The sequence below is a fragment of the Mus musculus genome, chromosome 10 (assembly GCF_000001635.26).
Source record: "Mus musculus strain C57BL/6J chromosome 10, GRCm38.p6 C57BL/6J".
Classification (NCBI taxonomy): Eukaryota; Metazoa; Chordata; class Mammalia; order Rodentia; family Muridae; genus Mus; species Mus musculus.
In genome coordinates, this window is record NC_000076.6 from 22127694 (window position 1) to 22147467 (window position 19774).

Sequence of the window (19774 nt, forward strand, 5' to 3'; positions counted from 1 at the left end):
TTCATACTCATCAAAGTTAAAATCCTCCAAGAGGAACTCTCAATTCTGAATATCTATGCTCCAAATGCAAGGGCAGCCACATTCATTAAAGAAACTTTAGTAAAGCTCAAAGCTCATATTGCACCTCACATAATAATAGTGGGAGACTTCAACATACCACTTTCATCAATGGACAGATCGTGGAAACAGAAACTAAAAAGGGACACAATGAAATTAACAGAAGTGATGAAACAAATGGACTTAACAGATATCTACAGAACATTTTATCCTAAAACAAAAGGATATACCTTCTTCTCAGCACCTCATGGTACCTTTTCCAAAATTGACCATATAATTGGTCACAAAACAGGCCTCAACAGATACAAAAATATTGAAATCGTCCCATGCATCCTATCAGACCACCATGGACTAAGGCTGATCTTCAATAACAACATAAATAATGGAAAGCCAACATTCACGTGGAAACTGAATAACACTCTTCTCAATGATACCTTGGTCAAGGAAAGAATAAAGAAAGAAATTAAAGACTTTTTAGAGTTTAATGAAAATGAAGCCACAACATACCCAAACTTATGGGACACTATGAAAGCATTTCTAAGAGGGAAACTCATAGCTCTGAGTGCCTCCAAAAAGAAACTAGAGAGAACACACACTAGCAGCTTGACAACACACCTAAAAGCTCTAGAAAAAAAGGAAGCAAATTCACCCAAGAGGAGTAGACGGCAGGAAATAATCAAACTCAGGGGCGAAATCAACCAAGTGGAAACAAGAAGAACTATTCAAAGAATCAACCAAACGAGGAGCTGGTTCTTTGAGAAAATCAACAAGATAGATAAACCTTTAGCCAAACTCACTAGAGGGCACAGGGACAGCATCCTAATTAACAAAATCAGAAATGAAAAGGGAGACATAACAACAAACCCTGAAGAAATCCAAAACACCATCAGATCCTTTTACAAAAGAATATACTCAACAAAACTGGAAAACCTGGACGAAATGGACAAATTTCTAGACAGATACCAGGAACCAAAGTTAAACCAGGATCAAGTTAACGATCTAAATAGTCCCATATCCCCTAAAGAAATAGAAGCAGTCATTAATGGTCTCCCAACCAAAAAAGCCCAGGACCAGGTGGGTTTAGTGCAGAGTTCTATCAGACCTTCAAAGAAGATCTAATTCCAGTTTTGCACAAACTATTCCACAAAATAGAAATAGAAGGTACTCTACCCAACTCATTCCATTAAGCCACAATTACTCTGATACCTAAACCACAGAAAGATCCAACAAAGATAGAGAACTTCAGACCAATTTCCCTTATGAATATCAATGCAAAAATACTCAATAAAATTCTCACTAACTGAATTCAAGAACACATCAAAACAATCATCGATCCTGACCAAGTAGGTTTTATTCCAGGGATGCAGGGATGATTTAATATACGAAAATCCATCAACGTAATCCATTATATAAACAAATTCAGAGACAAAAACCACATGAGCATCTCGTTAGATGCTGAGAAAGCATTTGACAAAATCCAACACCCATTCATGATAAAAGTCTTGAAAAGATCAGGAATTCAAGGCCCATACCTAAACATGATAAAAGCAATCTACAGCAAACCAGTAGCCAGCATCAAAGTAAATGGTGAGAAGCTGGAAGCAATCCCACTAAAATCATGGACTAGACAATGCTGCCCATTTTCTCCCTACCTATTCAACATTGTACTTGAAGTATTAGCCAGAGCAATTCAACAACAAAAGGAGATCAAGGGGGATACCAATTGGAAAGGAAGAAGTCAAAATATCACTTTTTGCAGATGATATGATAGTATATATAAGTGACCCTAAAAATTCCACCAGAGAACTCCTAAACCTGATAAACAGCTTCGGTGAAGTAGCTGGATATAAAATTAACTCAAACAAGTCAATGGACTTTCTGTACACAAATAATAAACAGGGTGAGAAAGAAATTAGGGAAACAACATCCTACTCAATAGTCACAAATAATTTAAAATATCTTGGCGTGACTCTAACTAAGGAAGTGAAAGATCTGTATAATAAGAACTTCAAGTCTCTGAAGAAAGAAATTAAAGAAGATCTCAGAAGATGGAAAGATCTCTCATGCTCATGGATTGGCAGGATCATCATTGTAAAAATGGCTATCTTGCCAAAAGCAATCTACAGATTCAATGCAATCCCCATCAAAATTCCAACTCAATTCTTCAATGAATTATAAGGAACAATCTGCAAATTCATCTGGAATAACAAAAAACCTAGGATAGCAAAAACTCTTCTCAAGGATAAAAGAACCTCTGGTGGAATCACCATGCCTGACCTAAAGCTTTACTACAGAGCAATTTCGATAAAAACTGCATGGTACTGGTATAACGACAGAAAAGTAGACCAATGGAATAGAATTGAAGACCCAGAAATGAACCCACACACCTATAGTCACTTGATCTTCGACAAGGGAGCTAAAACCATCCAGTGGAAAAAAGACAGCATTTTCAACAAATGGTGCTGGCACAACTGCCAGTTATCATGTAGAAGAATGCGAATTGATCCATTCCTATCTCGTTGCACTAAGGTCAAATCTAAGTGGATCAAGGAGCTCCACATAAAACCAGAGACACTGAAACTTATAGAGGAGAAAGTGGGGAAAATCCTCGAAGATATTGGCACAGGGGGAAAATTCCTGAATAGAACAGCAATTGCTTATGCTGTAAGATCGAGAATTGACAAATGGGACCTCATGAAACTGCAAAGCTTCTGTAAGGCAAAAGACACTGTCAATAAGACAAAAAGGCCACCAACAGATTTGGAAAGGATCTTTACCTATCCTAAATCAAATAGAGGACTAATATACAATATATATGAAGAACTCATGAAGGTGGACTCCAGAAAATCAAATAACCCCATTAAAAATGGCGCTCAGAGCTAAACAAAGAATTCTCACCTGAGGAATACCGAATGGCTGAGAAACACCTGAAAAAATGTTCAGCATCCTTAATCATCAGGGAAATGCAAATCAAAACAACCCTGAGATTCCATCTCATGCCAGTCAGAATGGCTAAGATCAAAAATTCAGGTGACAGCAGATGCTGGCGAGGATGTGGAGAAAGAGGAACACTCCTCCACTGTTGGTGGGATTGCAAGCTTGTACAGTCACTCTGGAAATCAGTCTGTTGGTTTCTCAGAAAATTGGACATGGTACTACTGGAGGATCCCGCAATACCTCTCCTGGCCATATATCCATAAGATGTTCCAACTAGTAAGAAAGAAACATGCTCCACTGTGTTCAGAGCAGCCTTATTTATAATAGCCAGAAGCTGGAAAGAACCCAGATGCCCCTCAACAGAGGAATGGATACAGAAAATGTGGTACATTTACACAATGGAGTACTACTCAGCTATTAAAAAGAATGAATTTATGAAATTCCTAGGCAAATGGTTGGACCTGGAGGGCATTATCCTGAGTGAGGTAACCCAATCATAAAAGATCTCAAATGATATGTACTCACTGATAAGTGGATATTAGCCCAGAAACTTAGGATACCCAAGATATAAGTTACAACTTGCAAAACACATGAAACTCAAGAAGAACAAAGACCAAAGTGTGGACACTTTGCCCCTTCTTAGAATCGGGAACAAAACACCCGTGGAAGGAGTTACATAGACAAAGTTTGGAGCTGAGACAAAAGGATGGACCATCTAGATACTGCCATATCCAGGAATCCATCCCATAAACAGCCTCCAAACACTGACACCAATGCATACACTAGCAAGATTGTGCTGATAGGACCCTGATATAGCTGTCTCTAGTGAGACTATGCCGGGGCCTAGCAAACACATAAGTGGATGCTCACAGTAAGCTATTGGATGGATCACAGGGCCCCCAATGGAGGAGCTAGAGAAAATACCCAAGGAGATAAAGGGATAAGCAACCCTATAAGTGGAACAACAATATGAACTAACCAGTACCTGGAGCTCTTGACTCTAGCTGCATATGTATCAAAAGATGGCCTAGTCGGCCATCACTGGAAAGAGAGGCCCATTGGACTTGCACACTTTATATGTCCCAGTACTGGGGAACGCCAGGGACAAAAAGTGGGAGTGGGTTGGGGTGGGGGGTGGGGGGGAGGGTATGGGGGACTTTTGGGATAGCATTGGAAATGTAAATGAGGAAAATACCCAATAAAAAAAAATAAAGGCAAAAAAAAAGAGAGAGATCTTGGTTACATCCCATGCAAATGAAAAGGGCTATGTGTGAAACATAATTGAATCCATTCAAGTTATATCACTTTCTTCTTCTTCCTCTTCTTCTTCTTCTTCTTCTTCTTCTTCTTCTTCTTCTTCTTCTTCTTCTTCTTCTTCTTCTTCTTCTTCTTCTTCTTCTTCTTCTTCTTCTTCTTCTTCTTCTTTTTCTTCTTTTTTTTTTGGTATTTGCTTCCTTTTTTCATTGATAGTCCAATCAAAATCCAGTTCTAGAATAGAACTTCTAGAATAAACTTCTTATAGTTCTATTGCCAATCTTGTATTTTTTTTCCCCAAAATAGTGAATAGGAAGGCTTCTGGTTCCATTTAAAATAAATAAATAAAAGCCTGCAAGTTTACCAACACTATTAATTAATTGCTTTATTAATTAAATTGCTAATAAAATGTGCTTTATTTTTAATTGTAAAAAAAGAAAATATTAGGAAATAACTTGTTCAGAAAGGCACGCTCTTATTACTTAACCTAGGAACCTTTTATAGTCAGAGAACAAGAACAATGGCAGTTCTGGCTGACATGACTCTCACTGAGTCTGGATTGTTGATAATTGATTTCTTGTACCCATTTACACCCTCAGCTTCATTATAAAATTTATTAAGAATTGCTGATTAATCCATATGCATTCGGAGGAATTAAGGTACATATGACTGGTTTTTATATAAAAGTTTAGATTTGTGATTCCTTTAAGATTCTTACTAGATTACTTTTAAAGATTTTATTTATTTTATTTTTAATTTTATTTATTTTATTTCTTTACCTGTACTTGTAATGCTGTTTCTTATACGGTATTGGAAAACACATCGTTTTCATAACCATTTAAAACTAAAACATAAACACATTGTAATTTAATACTGCTTGAAACACTTTTCTGGGATATATAAGTGATGAAAGAAAGAATAAAGTGTGATGGTTAGAGCATCCATCAACTATGTGTATCTGTTAAGACTTGTTTGTGGTGGGTTGGAGTATTGTTCCTTCCATCCATCAACTATGTACATGTGTGTATATGTGTAAGGGTTGTGTGTGTGGTGGGTTGGAGTATTGTTCCTTCCATCCATCACTATGTACATGTGTGTATATGTGTAAGGGTTGTGTGTGTGGTGGGTTGGAGCCTTGTTTCTTCTATCCAGCAACTGTGTGTGTGTGTTTAAGATTTGTGTAAATGCGGACTGAAACATTGTTCACTCCACCCATCTCCTATGTGTACCTGTGTATATGTGTAAAGCTTGTCTGGGTGTGTGTTGGAGCTTGCTCCATCCACTTATTGTGTGTATTTGTGTATGTATGTGTGAAATGTTTGAAACCTGTTTGCTCGAGCTTTGCTCTAACCAATCTATGTGTGAATGTATATATGTCTGTCTATAGGTCTGAATGCATATATGTTTGTGTGTGTAAAGTTCCTGGAATCTGTCTTTTGCTTCATCCAGTCAAGGTGTGTGTGTGTGTGTGTGTGTGTGTGTGTGTGTGTGTGAGAGAGAGAGAGAGAGAGAGAGAGAGAGAGAGAGAGAGAGAGAGAGAGAGATTTTCTCTCTTTCCTTCTCTTTCTTGTGGGCCCCCTGTTAAAAGAGTTTATAGTTTTCCCACTACTCTCAGGGAGTGCCAGCCCCAGTAATTTAAGCTTTGTTCCCTCATATAAAAAAGTCTATGGAGTAAGTTTGCTAATTGCTGGCTGCCTTTAGCAGCAGCATCTGTAAGTATCTGGCTCCACCTCTCTCAGCACCTCTAAGCACAGACCTGCAATGGTTGTGTGCCTGCCATATGGATGCCAAAGCTGGTCTTTGGCAGGTAAGTACACAGATTTCCTAATGGAGCTCTCAGTATTAGTTCCTATTAGAGTAGAAAACTGAAGAGATATCAGAATTAACTCTTACGTTTCTTTAATGTGGTAGATGTTCCTTGTATTTTTCTAAATTTAGAAAATATTCTGATAATTTTGAGATGTCAATTATTGATTTTCATTCATGTACATGTTTTAACTTTTGCAACTTACTTAAATATTCATAAAGTCTCTGATTTCAACACTAATGTCCAAATGACAAAAGAAAACAGTAAAACAACATTAGGGGAGAAGAATAATTTGGTTTAAGATATTAGAATGGAAGTAGTGACCAGAACCCCTTGAGTGGGAAGACAAGAGTGGCATTATTTCTTAGTGAGCTACATGGTAGAAGCAGTCCCAGCGCCATGACATGTATGAAGTGAAGCTTCTCAAGAGCTGGTGACTGGGTGGAGTGCTGGCACATGCCTCTAATCCCAGCACTCACGAGGCAAAGACAGGCATAAGTTTTAAGCCACCCTGGTCTACACACCAAGTTCCAGAACAGCCAGTAATGTTTCTCAGGAGCTAAAAAGCAGGAGTGTAACTTTAATTTTTTTAAACCTATTTTTAATGATGGTTCTTAAATGTTTTAACCTTCCTTTTAGCCCATCACCTACCAGAGGTAATGGGAAAGAAAGGATCTGGGGGAAGTGGACCTGTTTAGAAATGGTTATGTGGAACAACTCCCATCTGTGTTGTTTGGAGATTGGCAGTTCAGTTCATAGGTCAGCAGAGGCAGCTCCATCCACTTGCAAACACTTCACAGATACATCAGCAGTCCAGTTTGGTAGAGTCGGGATAGCAAACATGAATCAGGAGTGGTATCACTACCTAGGAGAGTCAGGCATGCTGTCAGCCTCAGCATGAGTCAGCAGGAGAGACCCAGAGGTATGCCAGGAGAAATTCTCTACTGTGCTTCTCTCATGGAAGTGAAGATCAGTGAAGATGCAAGACCAAGAAGCGCTGCACAGCTAGCTCTATAAGCAAACCAAGCCTAACCCCCTTCACTGTCCATTGAGTCCTGTTTATGCACTCCAAACATCACATGTCCTCCATGTGTCTTGCCTCAGCATGTGTGTCTGACTCAGCTGACATCACTCTGCCACTCAGCCCAAGTCTGTGGAAGCAGCAAGAAACTGAAGCACAACACCAGAAGTTTTTTTGGTGCATTTCTTTCTATGGAATCCCAAAAAGTGCAGCTCAATTACACAATGTAAAGCAGACTAATACATGCTTGTCTTTAGCAAAGAATCTTTCAACAGGCAGATCTCTGAGCTGAAGGTCATTCTGATCAATAAAGTGAGTTCGAGAATACCCACAGAAACCCTTGGGGGGGTGGGGTGGAGAGAGTAACAGGGCCCTTCAGAAATTTTATTTGAATTTCTTGATTTCCAAACAAAAGAATTAAGAAAATGGGTGGTCCTTTCTCATAACCCAGATATTTTAATCAAGCAATTTGTTTCTGAAAACACTAAAACACTAGAGAAAACCTGTCTCAAAAACCAAACAAACAAACAAAAACAAATGAAGAATAGGAAACAAACAAACAAACAAAAAAAAAAAAACAAAAGAAAGAAAATACTAATACCCTAGGCACAAAAGCAGGTAAGCTAAGTGCAGATGTTCACTTCACCTTCGGCTCCTGAAAATAAAATTCCTAAGTCTCATATCTAGTGTTGCTACAGAACACCTGCTGCAGCCTCTCATTCTCCCCTGTTCCCCATCTCATGGATCCCATCTATCGTCCTATACTAATCTCCCTTCTCCCACTTGTTGCTTTGTTCCACACCCAACACAAGCTGGCTCTCCCTGGGATGTTGTGGTAATTTCTTACCCCAATGATCCTGTATAAAAAAACCACATAACCTGTTATTAAACTTATAAGCTATATGTCTAGATTGGGCAGATCCATTACTATACTAATTTATTCCCCAGCTATGAGACCCCTTGCTACTTGTGGCTTCTCTGGGCCATTCGATTCTGCTTCATCTTCCTTCCACCCCCTCTTCCTCCCTCCTCTGAGATCTCTCCTCCTATCTTTTCCTTCCCCTGACCAATCTTTGGCTAATGCCTTTGTTTGAGCAGTCAAACACACACACACACACACACACACACACACACACACACACACACACACACACACGGTCAAACACATGATGAAGCACTCTACCATCTATCCTAATTTAGATAGTTTACAATTCTATACCAGAATTATGTTTTGATTTTAGTTTACATTACCATCTGAAAACCATCCTTTCATCCTATATCATATCTCTCAATACAAAACAACATAAGTTTTCTTATGAGACTATAACTAGTCTACAATCCTGTTAGAAATCCTGTCCCGTCCAGCAGGACCCAGTTATTCGTGGGTGGGAGGGGGACTGCAAACCTGAAGAGAAATGAGCGAGAAGAGAAAGAGAAGCAGAAACCAAGGAGGATTCCTGTCAAGGTCTCAGTTTATTAGGCTGAAACACCAGGTTTTAAGCACACAGCAAGGGAAATAGGGAGGGGTTGAGGGAAAATTAACTAAGAACAAAGAAGTGGGCATATGGGGGCATGAAGGCCGAATTCAGACTGCAGGTGAGAGGCACTCTGAGTCTATCTCTGGAATGTAGAATCCTCCTTAACAGCCTTAGGTGTCAGGCTTGGCTCAACACGTAACTCATGTCCTTAGAAGTCTTGGGAGTCAGGAAGAGATAAGGAAGAGGAGGCGACCTGCTCCTTAACACAAGGCCATTTGGCTTATTAGGATGGGAAACTGTGAAAGGCCTACTTTCTCATGGTATGGTCTCCAGCAAAATCCAAGAATGAATTAAAAACCACCTGAGTATATAAGAAGCACAAAACATAGCTTCTAAAACTTTAGCAGTTTGTAGAGACATTTAACTACCTGGACAGCCCCTAATTTCTCATAACATTGTAGCATCTGTCTTCAGCCTTTTGACCCAGTACCATCTGTCAGATCTTGAAATCAAGCAGGAACCAGGACTAGCTTACCCTATCTTGGCAGAGCTTACCAGTTGACTATCTCACATCTGTTTGTCTGTTTTGGGCAGTAGTTTGTCTGCAGATGATAAAGGCAATTTGTTTCCCATGGCTACCTTGCCATGATAAGCAACCTCTTCTGTAAAGATGCTCAGTATCTTCTTTGAACCATAAAGGGGGAGCTGTCAGGAGCAGACGTATCTCATGGTCAAATGATCCTTAATAATGAAATAGTATTCAATGTCACACTACCTATCGATATAAAGTATATCTGAACTGTTAAACCTTAACCACTCTTAGCCATTCTATTTGAATAAATTGAAAATACTTCATTATAATTGAATCATAATCTAACATAACCATGACTTTGCTATCTGGTCCTTAACTTGTGTTACTAATCATCCTAAACAGGTTGTAATAACAGCTATTAGAAGGACTGGGTCAAAGCCTTGTACTCTTAAATTAGTTGCATAGGCACAACACCTAACTAAGAGTAACATTATTAATTTCTAATTTTGTATCTATATACAGATTTATACCAATGAAAACCTTAATCCTATATCAAATTCTGTACCAATGTAAGAAATTATAACTTTAATTTTACATCAATTATAAAGCTTTCTATCAATGTACGATTATGGCTATACAATGTTTTGTTTAAGAGTAAATTTGACAACCTATTCCTATTTGTCTATTCTTCTAACTTCTATGATATTACTATATTCCTCCTTTTCTCTTCAAATCCCTTTTACTTTACTTAAGAAAGAAGGATAGAGAAGAAGAAAGAAAAGATAGAAATCTCTGAGTCTAAGCTCTCTAGTTTCCTCCCTGTCCAAAGCTACAACACTTGCAAACTATCCCTTAAAGTTAAACATATCTATAATTCCTAAAATATCCAGAGCCATTCACCCCAACCCTAAGGGAATGGGGCAATAATCTTTTGCTTGCTTATAACATTACAATACAATAGTGTAATGTTAAGTGTAGGCCCCCAAGACCTGGTTGTTCCAGAGATGAGAGAGCCTGCATGTAAACCCAAGTGACATTATGTGACATTGCCCCCAAGTTATTTCTGTTGGTTTTGTTTGTTTGTGGGTTGTTGGTTGTTTTTTTTTTTGTTTTTTTGTTTTTTTTTGTTTTTTTTGAGACAGGGTTTCTCTATATAGCCCTGGCTGTCCTGGAACTCACTTTGTAGACCAGGCTGGCCTTAAACTCAGAAATCTGCCTGCCTCTGCCTCCCAAGTGCTGGGATTAAAGGTGTGTGCCACCACGCCCTGCAAATTATTTCTGAATTGTAAATAAAAGTGCCTATAAGTCAAAAACTTGGCAGTGTTGAGATAGGCATTTTCTGGTGTTCCCTGCCTGGGGATGGCAGGAGATCATAACAGAGGTAGATAGAAGAAGATAAATAGAGGAGAAACCACCATGAATTAAGAACCTTAAGTAATGGTCATGTATTAATGACTATTAAAGTAATTAAAGTAGTGGTCTAATTAGAGTTAAGAGCAGCCCAGACAAATCCATGGAAAATTATATAATGGAATTATTGGCTGAGAAATATGTATACAATATAGAGGATAGCTATCTGCCTAACTCTTGTGCTAACTAAGGCTTATCATAAATATAAAGGTTGTATGCATCTTTTATCCAGGAACTAAATGGTCAGAGGATGTGTAGAAATCCTGGGTTGAGATCAAATATTTTCTACCACACAAAACCAGATATCAGCACCTAGAATTACAATCTTACTTCCAGGGGACCAGCTCCAGCGAGGTTCTTCTTTCTTGTCAGTTATTCTTGAGGCAGCAGAGGGGGAAGAGCTTGGCAGAGGGGGAAGAGTTCCGTGGAGGGTAAGACTTTGTCTTACGACATATTTATGGTTGCTTTATAATAATAAAAACTTTACTTCTCTAAGTTACTATGCTACTGTATCTGATTAACTTATCTAAGTCTAAATTACTATGCTATTGTAGCTGACCTGCCCTCTGTGTTCATCTGAGGCCAGAGATTGTAGTCTCAGGCACTTAGCACCTCACCCTAAAACAGCAGGTAGGTTAGGGTTAGGGTTAGGGTTAGGGCCTTTTCCCTATTGTCCAGGCTAAGGGGAAGTTTGGAGCAATAAATTTCTATTGAACCAGGAAAAGAGAATAACACTCTCAAAAGGAAAAACTTTTACATAATCAAATATGCATAATCTCATATAAATTCATATACAGATTCATAATCAACACCTCCTAAGAGCAGCTCAAAGAGGCCTACGAACCAGGAGATTTAATGGTACCACACCAGTTCCAGGTGAGAGATGCAGTTCTTGTCCGATGATATCGAGCTGAGAATCTAAAACCTTGTTAGAAAGGCCCTTACATCGTGCTGCTGACCACCCCCACTGCTGTCAAAGTAAAAGGCATCTCTGTTTAGATTCATGCCTCTCACATAAAGCAAGCTCCTGAAAAATAAAACCCCCCTTGGTTGACCACCCTCATTTCTACTCTGATGGGCCCTCTAATAATTTTGCTCTTACTGCTGATGTGTGGCCTACTAAATCTTAATAAATTGGTGACCTTTATTAGAGAAAAAATTGGTGCCATCCAGCTGTTAGTACTAAGACAACAATACCAGTCTCTGCAGAACCTTGAAGAAGAGATTGCAGCTTAGTTCTAAGATTAGAACTAGTAACTAGAAGAAGTGGGGAATGAAAGATCCTGACAGAATGTAAAAGGTCACAGAAGCCCTGAAATTGGCAAAATAGATTTCTCTGTTAGCAGAACTAGCTTCACTGATTTAGAAAAATAGAGGTGCACAATGCTCTGGCCACTCCTTGAATTCGTGTGTCTGCCAATGTTCTAACCGTTCCTTAAACCCAGTTGTGTGCCCACTGCTGCACCTCACTGCCTGGTGTTTGTGATATTGGTTGCTGAGAAAGAGTCAGAAAATCTCCCCAGCAACCACAGCCCAGCCAATCCTGAGTTGCTACATACACCTGCACCAGACTCTTTCTTTGTACCCCTCCCATACCCATTTCTTGAGAATAGACATTGTTTAGATCTGGAAATCCCCTACTCCCCACTTCTCCCCAGGGCCTATAAAAACTGGGACCTCTTTCCCCTAGAGGTCGACTCCTCTACCTCTGTGTGGGATATGAGTTGTCCCCAGAGCTCCGGCTTTCCCCAAATAAAGCCTCCTGTGGTTTACATCAAGCTTGGTCTCTCCTGAGTTCTTGGGTGTCTGCTATTGTCCTGAGGCCTGAGCAAGGGGCTCCTCTCAGAGTCTTTCATTTGGGGGTTCATCCGGGATTGGCGTGACCACCCACGTCTCCGAAGACCCACTTGGAGGTGAAATTTTTTGTCTAAAATATTTCTGTGAGCCGGCGAGGTTCAGTGCTGAAATTTGCAGCCTCTACGTTTCGTGAGAAATGAAGACCTCTACCTTGGGATGAGGCACTGAGTGTGAACAGCAGAAGGGCTGCTGCTCGCTCTGGGGGGATGCCCTGAGCGAGAGGAAGGACTCCAGGAGTCTGTCTGGGGCAGAAAGTAAAGAGTTAATAGTCTTCCTAGATTGGAAGACTTAAGCACTTCCCTGACTTTTTTGCATTTCTGAGTTGTTTTTTGTCCGTTTGTCAGTGTGTGTTTGTTTTTTGTGTCTGTTTTCAGGTATTTGTCAGTGTGTGTGTGTGTGTCTGTTTTGTGTTTGTTTCGTGTTTTCCGTGATATTGGATGGACTGTAACGACCCCCACTAAGTTTGACTTTAGACCACTGGACTGAAGTTAGATCAAGGGCCCATAATCTTTCAGTAGAAATTAAGAAGGGACCTTGGCAGACTTTTTGCTCCTCCGAGTGACCGACTTTTAATGTAAAATGGTCACTAGAGGGGACTTTTGGTTTGACTCTTATCTTTGAAGTTAAAGCCACTGTTTTTCAGAGCAGACCTGGGTCCCACCTGGATCAACAGCCCTACCTCTTCTAGAATTCACTGCCATAAATCAAACCATAGATTCCCCATGCGTCTCAGAGCCCTTCCCCCTCTGCTCCCACGCGCACGGGTGGGTCAGCACAGCAGCAGCAGAGGCGGCGGTTAAAACCCTGCCTGGACCAGCATGCTTTCTGGCCCGGCTGTGACAAGGCGGGCAGGGCTCGCCCTGCCACGCCAACTCCTCCTCCAGCTGCTTTCGCTCCCCGGGTGAGCATGCAGCCCCAAGCCCGAAACAGAGCCTCATCTTCAACCCACAGCTCCTTCCCCTCTGCCCTATCTTCTGCTTCCGAAGGTCCCTGCTCCCAGCTCTGGGATTGCCGGCGGCAGTCAGAGGACCAAGGACCGGAGGCTGGGACCCAGAGCTGACAAGCCCAGAGTCCCCCAGCAGATGGAGCTCCTGACACCACTTCTGCCTTTTCCTTTGTGAGCTGTAGGCGACCTGCCCACTGACCACTCCTCTCAGAGACTTTCAGTCTTGGGTCGGACACAGTTTGTAGAGCAGGCTGTCCTCAAACCTGTAAAAGCCTGACTCTGCCTTTCCTTTTCGTTCTTTCTTTTTGTTTGTTTGTTTGTTTTATTTTTTGTTTTGTTTTGTTTGTTGAGACTCTGTAGAGTGAGGCAGGCCTCTAACTCAGAAATCCGACTGCCTCTGCTTCCCAAGTGCTGGGATTAAAGGCACTGCCTAGCCTGTTATTTTTGCTTTTTGTTTTTGAATAGTGAGAAACATGATCTATTTAGTCCTGTTGTCTGTAGAAGTTTGATAAGGAAGGCCATTTGGATTTTATTAAAGAGTTTTTGACTGATTGCATTTCAGCTTTCACTGAGTATCTTTCTTATGATCAGAAAGTAGAACTATAAATTTATTCTTTTGAATTATTTACTATCAAGTGCTTTTGTGCAGTGTTGCTATATTACATGGTTGGTTACATAGAATGAAGAGGTGGTGAAATCTATGTTTCTAGTTATCTGTGATGTCCCTGAGCAGGCTGGCTTAGTCTGGAACCACAGGTATCTGAAACCAAGTCTGCATAGAAAGTTTCTTGGAGTTCCAGAGTGAGTTCCAAGTCAGCCAGGGCTACACAGAGAAACCCTATCTCATAAAAAAAAAGAAAAATAATAATAGGAAGAAAGAAAGAAAGAAAGTAAGAAAGAAAGAAAGAAAGAAAGAAAGAAAGGAAGGAAGGAATGAAGAAAGGAAGAGAGAGAGAGAGAGAGAGAAAGAAAGAAAGAAAAGAAGAGAAAAGAGAACTCACTCTGTAAGCCAGGGTGACCTTGGACGCAGAAATCTGCCCAAGGTTAAAGGTGTGTGCCACAACTGCCCCAGCTCTACTCTAATTCTCTCTCTCTCTTTTTTCTGTCTGTCTGTCTGTATGTATGGAAGTAATATTAATCCATTAATATCTCTTTTTCCTAAAATTCATGTCACTTCTCCTTACTTTTTCTCTCTCACTCACTCCATGTTTGTGTGCATGTGTGTGTGTGTGTGTGTGTTAGTCTAGGGTACACAGATCAAAGAAATCATATTTCCCAGGGATTCTTAGAAATAAACAAGGAATTCTAACCATCATCACCATCACCACCAATAAAAAGGCTGTGGAAACTGTTTCATGTCCCTCTCCCCCACAGGTGAGGATGTAGCTGCTTAATACTCCATGTGTGTATGTGTTTCCATGGCCAGCTAGTACCAACCCCAGATTTGTGTTTCAGAGATCTTTACTTATTTATTTCTCATGCCTGGTCTTGAGTGGGTGGTAGGCCACCACACTTCCAGAAAAACAACATAAAATCAACTAACAAACCAACCCGAAAATGTAAAAGAATGGATTCATCTGGCATTTAAAAGTAATAGACTGCCGGGCAGTGGTGGGGCATGCCTTTAGTCCTACTACTTTGTAGGCAGAGGCAGACAGATTTCTGCGTTCCAGGCCAGCCTGGTCTACAGAGTAAGTTCCAGGACAGCCAGGGCTACGCAGAGAAACATTGTCTTGATCTCAGCACTGGGGAGAGGCAGAGGCAGAACTTACTTGAGAGGCCGGCCTGGTCTGTCTTGTATGTTTTTGCACCATGTACAGAGACTTTGCATCTCATAAATGAATGAATACAGAGAAAGATATTCATCCATCTATACATGCATGTGCGATGGCTCAGAGGGCAAAGCTGCTAGCTGTTAAGGTACAGGTAAACTATTAAGGCCTAGATCGAATGTGAAGGCCTACTTCAGATTAGATAAGGCCTAGGTAACCTCTTACCTGGCTAGCCTGCCATTTTGTGCTGTTAACTACTATTATAAGGACACTTTCTCATACCTTGTTTCTGCTTTTACTGCCCGAATTGATTACATATTCTTATTGGTTGTGTCCTCGGAAACCAATCATGAAAGAAGCCAATCGAACTGCTTCCTTTGTTCTATAGTAATCTGCAATAGGCTTGGACCCAAACTGACCACCTAGCAGCATTTCCTGTACTCACCCATGTATACACTTTTATGGCATTTGCTCTTAGAAGCTGCCCTGGGGCTGGACCCCCCCACCCCCAACACAAGAGAGACACCCACACCACCGATTCAGTGCACAGACTACTATGATTGGAGCTTTTTATTACTGTTGATTGTTGAGTATGTCTCTGAATAAATGAAATATAGTAGGTTAGGTCAAGCACCCCGAGCACTGGCTACTCTTCCAGAGGACCCAGGTTTGATTACCCAGCACCCACATTAAAGCTAACCAGCATCTGGAACTCCAGATTTCAATAGGAAACTCCTTTACAATAGGAAAACACTGCCTATTGGTTTATTTGTTCAAATGTACAATAGGCTATTTATAAATAAATGGATCTCCAGTGAAGTATGTTAAAACTGCAACTGTTATAAATGGAAATCTAAATGAGAAGAAAATAAGGCATATTTGATATGTAAATTGAGAACAAACATTCTGGTATGATAATAGATTTTTGTCCTCAAAACACAGAAACAACAAAATTATCCACTAAACACTAGTAAGACAGGAATGTAAAAATTAAGGAAGGGAGAAAAAATGTTTTCAAAAGGAAATCTTTGGAGATTGGTGTACTGCAAATGAGACTTCCTACCCACACTCCTGGTAGACATAAATACTGGCAACTGCCAACTGCTCAAGGCTGTCAGAGATCTAAACAGTGGGTCTGAAATAAACGAGAAGCATTATTTTTTAAAACAAGGATCTATCTCCGTGGATACTCGTTGACCTGAGTCTTAAACAAGAAGAAAACCACTAGAATTACTCAGATGTGTCTGTTTCCCTTTTACAGACCTCAATGTTCCTTGACTCCAAGTGAGGTTCATGACTTCCATGATGATATACTTACAAAGGAATACAACCACAGAGCTAAAACCTCATCGTTACTCATTTTCACTGAAGCAAGCACCCCCCAATAGATTATTCACCCACAAAATAACATGTTTATTTGTTGTGTCCGGCCAGCGGCTCACATGTCCGGGTTCTAGTCTGGAAATGCATCTTGGAATCTGGAAGAGAATAGGGGACTAGGCGAACGCGAGAATGATAAAACCAAGGCAGTCATTCTGATCAAGGTTCGATTTTACTAATTCCGACACTCAGTTATGAAGCAGGGGAAGGGGCCCGATTCCCGCCAAATCATCGTGGAGTAAGGTTGCAGGTGAACACGCGAAGGCTCCGGAACAGCTAGGACGCAGGCAGTGGGAGTGGCAGGATGATAGGGCGGCAAGCTCCGCCCCAATGCTCTCTAACACTGAAACCTGAGCAAACAGGTTTCAGGCTGGGGAGGGGAGGTTACATTTATTAATGAGGGCTCTCATGAATCAAGACCTCTGAAATCCTGGCTTTACAATTTACAATAAAATATAAATATATGATGTTCTTAAAGTCACACTTCTCTTCTTTTATATTCCTTACACATTGCTGAGAACTTTAAAAAGAGAAAACGAGAAACATTTCCTTAAATAATCGCAACACTACAAATCTTATTTTTCTTTGCCCTTAAAACTGTGACTAAATACTCTAATAATAATGTGCTCAAAACATTTATGGATTACAACCTTATCTTCTGGCAGACAATCACCATGGCATCAGAGCTATTCCTTGAATTTGAAGCCTTTTTATTGCTAATCTAGCAAACTTACAGTCTGGGGCGACATAGGTAACACTTACCTATGTCTCAGTGCACTGAACAGGAACACATACCAGTTTTCTGTTGATCCTGATATTCCTTCACTGACAGCAGAATTGTCTGAGTAGCCAACCAATGAATCAGGTGTCTTTCCTACAACTAGTTTTTAGAAAAGAGGTCTTTCCTCAACACTCGTTGAAATAAATGGAACTCAAGTTTTCGCACATGTTAGTGACTCGTCAAGGCCTTTTTATAGAGGTCAACTTGTGTGTCCGCAAGGGAAAATTTAACTGTATATATTGAGTGACTCTGACAAGTGTTCTGCGTGTCTCATCTACCCAATCAGCAAATTCCTGTAATTAAACTGTCACAAGCATAAGCGCGGCTTTGTAAAGCTGGGCAGGATAACTGAGGGAAGTAATAACTGAAATAAAGAGGAGATGGTCTCCTGAAGCTCATGCTGGATTCGAACTTGCCAAGCAGCTGGAATGACCCTGACCTCCTGCCTCTCCTGGCCCCCGAGTTCTGGTATTACAAGCATGCACCACCATGCCTTGCTTAGACAAATACATTTTAAAAGAGGTGATTTTTAAAAAAGAATGGAAAGAAGGAAGGAAAGAAGGAAGCCAGCAAGCTAGCCAGTAGTAGTGCACACCTTTAATCTTGGCACTTGGCAGCAGAGGCAGGCAGATCTCTGAGTTAGAGCCTTGTCTACAGACAGAGTTTCAGGACAACCAGAGCTACGCAGAGTAACCTTGTCTCAGATAAAAACAAAACAAAACAAAATAAAACAAAACAAAACAAAACAAAAAACAAAAACAAACAAGAGACAGTTCAGAAGCTTAGGAATTCCCTCTGACTCATTCACTTCCCTGCCCTGTGTCTTTTTTCTAGAAGCTGTCAAGCACATGGTAGGCCCTCAATATATACTTGGTGCACAAACTGCTGATAAAACAAGTTTTACTCCATCTCTGTGTCTTGGTTCAGGTGATGACAGAACTCACCTGTGGAAGGGGAACACTCTGGCCGTACAGTCTTATTCTGACAAAGGCTCCAGAATTCAAGATTACGAACTATAAACCAGAGCAAGTCTGTGTGCAGGACATTATTGGCTCATCAAGCCTGGGACGCACCAGGTAAGAAAGAATGTGAAGTCAGTGGTGCTTTGCAAACTTGGGGGGGGGGGGGGGCGGAGGTTCACACCAACAAAAACAAGTCTCTCTTTCTGGTAAATCCATCTAAATTAAGTCTTAAAACTTTGAAAAAACTAATATGTTTATTGTGCTCCTTCAAGCTTAGAGGCTTAACTACACGTGGGTAGGGACTGTAATTATGATCAATTACTTATGGCTGGAAGGCACTTAAAAAAGCATCTGCCCTTTTAAGCAATCTTTAAAAACCTGGGCTTATGAATAACACTTGCCCCAGGAAAGACAACAAATTACAGGTTCAGGGGCTCAGTTTTGACATTCTCCCTTGGAAGGGAAAGAACTGTTGCTTATCTTTGATTTCCTAAGACTGTCCCTAAAAACACAAACCTCTACAGTAAGAATTTCTAGTTTAGCCACATATGTCGTTGGGTGCAGGAGTGGCGGATGGGTAGTGGAAAAAACTAGGAAGAAAACCAAAGGTGACAGAGGTGGCGGCTTGTGAGGATGATGCTATTAGTTAAACACAGGGTCATTTCACTAATCTCATCGCATAGTCAATCAATTTTCTTTGCTAACAAATTCAGGGTATGGGTGCCCAAGTAGCTTCTTGGTCCCTGCTGTGTAACAGTCTCCTCCAAGATTAAAACATCCCATCTGACAGGAAGCTCCTTAAGCAGGAAAGTAAACAATTCAGAATAGGGTTTCAGGAAGTCCCTGAAACTAAGCAGATTCACTAGGCTCCTCCTTGCCATATAAGCAAGTAAGAGATGAGTGTCCCTCTCAGGAGAGCAGAGTCACATCAGCAAATGACTCAGAGCAGACAAAACGCAGAAACCAGCCTAGCTGCTTGGTAGAGTCTGAAACCAACGGAGGTTCCTGGAAGGCTCAATCTCCAATCCGGTGAGCTGACTGCAAGTGTACAGTATGCTCTAGGGTATCAGCCTTGTGAGCTGTCACCCATGCTGGGGTGGGCTTCGATGACACAGGTCTTCTGCCTCTGTACATAAGCCCTCTTCCATATTCATATATATATATATATATATGATAAAACTCACCAAGCTGGACTTACACAAGTCTTGCTGTGTCTAAACAGGAATCTGATTTGTTCTGTAAAAATGTCAGACGGAGAATTATGCCTTCCCGGGGACCTGTTCTAGGCCAAGGATCTGATAAACTCTGACATATCCAGTGCCCGAAGTGGCTTTAAATTTAGAGGATTTTCACCTATGCTCTTGCTTTATCCTCACAACTCTAAGTAGGCAGGTGTCAAACGAGGTAAAATAAATTTAGAAAGCGCATCTTCTTTTTGCATATAAGCAGATGCTCCTGAATTCACAATTCAAATTCCTACTGTGGGATCAACTAAAAACCATCTAGAGACACACCAGACACAAGAGGATAAAACAGGAGAACAGGGTGAGCCAGCTAGCCAAAACTCTTCTGTTAGAGGG

At 40.7% G+C, this 19774-nt stretch overlaps 1 protein-coding gene across 3 annotated transcripts in view; it reads right to left on the reverse strand.

The window, feature by feature from the left end:
* E030030I06Rik (RIKEN cDNA E030030I06 gene) overlaps positions 1–19774 on the reverse strand; it is a 36221-nt gene that overhangs the window by 14644 nt on the left and 1803 nt on the right. Inside the window, exon 2 of one of the 3 annotated variants that reach the window (NM_001254745.1) lies at positions 16611–16821. The exons of the other annotated variants lie outside the window; for them this stretch is intronic. Coding sequence (NP_001241674.1) covers positions 16728–16821 — 94 coding nt within the window. The 3' untranslated portion in view covers positions 16611–16727. Of the gene's footprint in view, positions 1–16610; positions 16822–19774 lie in introns of those variants that run through there. 3 annotated transcript variants of the gene reach the window in all.